This window comes from Echinops telfairi, unplaced genomic scaffold (assembly GCF_000313985.2).
Source record: "Echinops telfairi isolate 266 unplaced genomic scaffold, ASM31398v2 ScPeMD7_23;HRSCAF=83, whole genome shotgun sequence".
In the NCBI taxonomy this organism is placed as follows: domain Eukaryota; kingdom Metazoa; phylum Chordata; class Mammalia; order Afrosoricida; family Tenrecidae; genus Echinops; species Echinops telfairi.
In genome coordinates, this window is record NW_022103920.1 from 88097700 (window position 1) to 88102568 (window position 4869).

The 4869-nt window shown below is 52.8% G+C and overlaps 1 protein-coding gene across 4 annotated transcripts in view; it reads right to left on the reverse strand.

Annotated features, from left to right (window-relative positions):
• CRHR2 (corticotropin releasing hormone receptor 2) overlaps positions 1–4869 on the reverse strand; it is a 35889-nt gene that overhangs the window by 13649 nt on the left and 17371 nt on the right. For all 4 annotated transcript variants that reach the window (XM_045288958.1, XM_045288957.1, XM_045288959.1 and 1 more), the window contains exon 3: positions 103–188. In XM_045288958.1, the coding sequence (XP_045144893.1) occupies positions 103–188 (86 nt within the window). The remainder of the gene's footprint in view (positions 1–102; positions 189–4869) is intronic.

Here is a 4869-nt window from a genome sequence, read left to right on the forward strand (position 1 = left end):
GGTGGGTGACTTAATAAGAACTGAGTCTGCTAGTCTGGGCCTTTCACCTGAAATCCTAACACCTGTATGAGGACCCGTGTCAGGCAGGGAGGGGCCACTCACCTTATCATCCAAAATGGGCTCACACTGCGAGTAGTTGATCCTGGAGGCCCACGTCCCATTCTCTAAGCACTCTCGGTAGGCATTCCCTGCAAAAGAAGCCAACCGCCAAAATCAGGCCACTCCCTCCCTCAAGAACCCTGCCTGGCTCCCTGGTGCTCACAGGCTAAGGTTCACAGTCCTCCCTCCCTGGGCAAGGAAACCCCAGTGACTGTCCAGAAGCGTTTACATAAGTGACAGGTAACAATCATAGATGTGAAAATAGACCACATGCTCACCAGATGTGGTGGCTTAGAGGCACTGTAAAGCCTACTTTAGAGATAATCTCTGAGGAGCAAACCGTCCGTCATTGTCACCGTTATCATCTTTAATTTTGTTCTGGAGGCTTCCAAGTGGAACCCAACTGTGCAGAGTGGGTTGTGGCTGTGGAGTCACTGTGTTGGGCATATGATGTCCATCGTCATCCCGCCATTGTACTCCTTTCAGCAATAGCAGTGCTTCCATTTTAATGATAACAATAACAAGAACACCCACAAAGCACCCACTGCCAGTGAGTCCATTCTGACTCACAGGGACCCATTCAGGCCGAGAAGAACAGCCCCATCGAGTTTCCATGGCTACAAGTCATGGCGACAGGAGCAGACTGCCCCGCCATTCTCCTGCAGAGCAGCTGGTGGGTTTGAACTGCTGTCTTCGTGGTCAGTACGACCTGCCAAGACGAAAGGCCAGGTCCTCTTCTGGCTGCTTTGTGTACTCTTGTCCATTCAATCCTCACAAGGACCCTGTGCTCACGCACTACTATGGAACCCGTTTTACAGAGAGGGATTTTGGGGCATAAGGAGATTACGGGACTTGTCAAGAATATTAGAACCTTCAAGAAGGAGAGCCAGGATTCAAACCTGGAGGATGTCGCTTCAGTGTGTCGTGCCGTGGTGCCTTGCGAGTTGCTGTGATGCTGGAACCCATGCCGGTGGTATTGCACATAGCATCAGCCCGGTCTCCCCTGATGAACAGGTTTCACCGGAGCTTCCACAGTAAGGAGACTAGGAAGAAAGGCCTGGCGATCCACCTCTAAAGAGTAGCCGATGAAAGCTTTGTGGATTACAACGGAATATTGTCTGATTGGGTGCGAGGAGATGAGTCCCCAAACCAAAACCCACGGCCATCAAGCTGATTCACCAGGTTTGGGAGCAGATAGCCTAATCTTTTCCCTGAAGGGCGGCTGCTGGGTTTGTGCCACCAGGGTTCCTGCCCTGGGGTAGAGGGCACTCGGAGTCCAGTAGCTACAAGAAGGGACCCAAGCATACTAGCAGTTGTGAAAGTGCCGCAGGACGGGCAGGGAGTCAGAGCTGGCTTGATGGCAGCTGGAGGCGTGGTAAGCAGGAACTATGGAGCCTTGGAGGCAAGAAGACTATGCTGTATCAGCCTGGGAGACCTCCCTGAGAGGCCTCCATGTCCTTGTAGTCCAGCCTCGGGATTAAACTTGGAATGTGATGTGTTAAAAAAAAAAAAACCCAACACATTTCTGAGCACCAACGTCTGATGTGCAAAATCCCAGATTTCACCAAAGAGAAATGTACAAAACATCAAACTACTGCTCCTATGTGCTTTTCTCCACATCCTGGCCATCAGTCAAGATCCAGTCCCTAAACCACTTCCCCCACTGAATCCGCCTTCAACCTCTAGCCAGGAGAGCCTCACGCCACCTGAGAAGACCCTCTTCCACCGCCTGCAAGGCTCTGTATCTGCTCCGCCTGATTAACGAGTGCCTTACCTCCCCCACTCCCTTATACATTCGGAAGAACCTGTTGTCTGGGAGTGATTTGTACCAGGGTTCTGCTCTCCGGCTAATGGGCAGTTGTTTGTGGGTTTCTCTTTGGCTTCTGTTAGAGATACAATATAAAGCTAATTAAAATAAATAGCACGCTGCGTCACATAGAAATAAATAGCGGAGCAGGGAGTCACAGGGCTGGAGGGCAAGCCTGAGATTGTTCTTGGAAGCAGTGAGTTCTGAAATAATCAAGTTACTTAAAAAGCCCACTTTGGTTGAGCCGACAGTGAGTTAAAAGCCAAGGAATTATGAAGGAGTGATTGCCAAACGACAAAAGCAATGGGGAGATTCTATTAGCTTAATTGTTTTTTAATTTGGTGCTCGGGATTGGGCAGATTTGTCAATCCTGGGGTCGTGGTGAGCGACCTGGTCCTGCCTTGTGGGCGGTCCGTCCTGAGAGCCCCGTCCCCGCAAGCTGACCAGAGCTACCCCAACCTCTCACCCACCCCGTGTAAGAAGGCTGGCTCCTGCCCCCTTGTTTTATTCCTAAAGGGCTTCATGGCAAGTTATTTTGATAACATGAATCAACATTCCGGCTCAGAAAAGGGCGGGGCTACGTCACTGGGCGTGGTCAGAGCAGACACTGGACTAAGGCAGAGGGTGTGAGTGGAAGCCAAAAGGACCCTGTACAGGTGTCTTGGGGTCAGTGGGTTCTTCTGTAAAATGAACCACATTCCCGGATGGGGTTTTCAAAGCCCTTCTAACAGGATTGTGGGATGCAAAACTGGTCCCATCTTGGCTGTGAACCCAAACTCACTCTGCCATTCCCATTCAGAGTGACCCTCTAGGGCAGAGCAGAACTGGTCCCAGGAGTCCCCCCGGCTGTACACCTTCATGGGAGCAGAAAGCTTCAGCTTTCTCCCGCAGAGCAACTGCAGCCCCGTGCGCAACCCTCTAGGCCACGAAGTTCATGATGCAGAAGGCAGCAAAGCTGATCTTCTGAGAAAGGGTTTGTCAACAGCATCCAATCTGCCAGGAACCCCGGTGGTGGAGTGGTTACATGCTGGGCTGCAGCCTGCAGGGTCAGCAGTTTGAAACCACCTGTCTCTAGAGAGAAAGAGAAGTCCTTCTACTCCTGTAAAGAGTTACAGCCTCTGAAACGCAAAGGGACAGGTCTAGCCAGTTCTAGAGAGTCACGATGAGTTGGCATTGACTCAATGGAAGTGAGTTTGGTTTTTTGGATCCAGTTTGCTGGAAGTGCAGCTCCAGAGCTTTTCCTCCAGGAAGGCCTCCTGGATTACTTTCCACAGCCTGCACTTTCCTGTCCTTGCTCCTCACCTGGTCTGGTCTGTCCAGGTGAGTGAGTCTGGTCTCTCTGAGCTTCCTGGAGGCTCCCCAAGGACCAGGCCTCAGAATGGAAGAGGCTCTTTTAAGCAAATATCTCTGACCTGCTCCCACGCCCAGTGGATCAGAGGGCATTTGCTTCCTGAGGGCGGTATCCCATGTGGACTGGGGGTGGGGGGGCGGGCAGGGACAGTCATGCTGCAAACCTGAGGCCCCTCCTGTTCCTCATGTCAGTGTCCATTGGACTGTGTTTCCTGTTTTGTTCCTGGAATCTGCCACCCCCTACCTCTGGCCTGTACAGGCCCAGCAAGCTCCTGTCTTCTCTCCCTGCCCTTTCTGGGGCCTCCTCTACTCTCTTCACTCTGACTGGCTGACCAGAAAAAACCTTGCTGCCACTAAGTCCATTTCGTCCCTCAGTGACCCGACAGGACAGGGTAGAACTGCCCCTGTGAGTTTCTGAGACTGATCCTTCACGGGAGTAGAAAGCCTGGTCTTTCTCCTGAAGAGTGGCTGGTGGTTTCCAACTGCTGACCTTGCAGTTAGCAGCTGCCCAACTCGTACCCAAGACAACACCAGGGCTCCTCCAGCTGGCTGCCGGAGCTGACCATGGCGGAGCCTTCATGAGAGCCACCAGCAGCTCCTCCTGGCTCTGGGGGATAAAGCACATGCTTCTCGGTGTGACCCCTGAAGGTCCCTGACCCCAGGCTCACCCCCACCAGCTGCAGGGCAGCCCCAGGATGGACACTGCCCGGAACAGGCCTGGCATCTCCGCAGCGCCACGCCTTTCCTCATGCTGGTCCCGAGCCTCCAGATGGCAGCCTGCAGTTCTCTGCTGTCTCTTTGATGCACCATAACAGAAAGAAACACCACAGGCAGCTGGCCCTCAGCCAGACAGCAGAGCCGGGCCCTCCCCTTGCCCTAGGCTCTCCATTACACCTCTGCACTTCTTCCTGGGGGGTGTGTGGGCAAAGGTGCGTGGTGGTTCCGGGGAAAGTTCACCGAGCGCATTAGTTCCACAGCCAGCGCTCGCAAGCCTCATTTCCTCGCCTTAGTTGCAGTCCCCCAAGGTTTCGCCTTCTTCCTGCTTTCTCCCCGAGCGCCCTGTCCATTCTGACTTCCCCGTCTTTCCCAGCCCCTCCTGCCTTCGGACAGCAGGGACTGTCCTTTTGGGTCTAGTCCGGCAGGTGGTTCTGAGTAGCACATTCCTCGCAGGGCTTACTGTTTGCTTTAGAGTTCCGTCCTTGGACTGGCTAGAAGGTGATCTTTGGGTGTGGGCTCGGGTCCGTGTTTGAAGAGCATCTTGGGGTTCTATTGGTCCCCAATCTGACCAGTAGGCCCAGTCTTTCTCATGACCTGAAGCTTTGTTCTACAATTTTCTCACACTCTGCACAAGGCTTCCTGAGTTGACACTGATCCGAGTGGGCAGTCATGAATGGTCATTGGACACTATCTAGTTCTTCTGATCTCAGGTTAGTGCAGCCTGCTTAGCTACTAAACCCCAGCTCACGTGCCCCCTCCTCCATGGAAACGTCCCAACACTCTAAGCATAAAGCAACCCTTCATTTCTTTTGGCAATCTTTTCTCTCTCTTTTCTGTGCTAAGCAGTTCCCATGCATCTTCTCATCTCTTTTAAGAGTCTGTGCACTACAGCAATG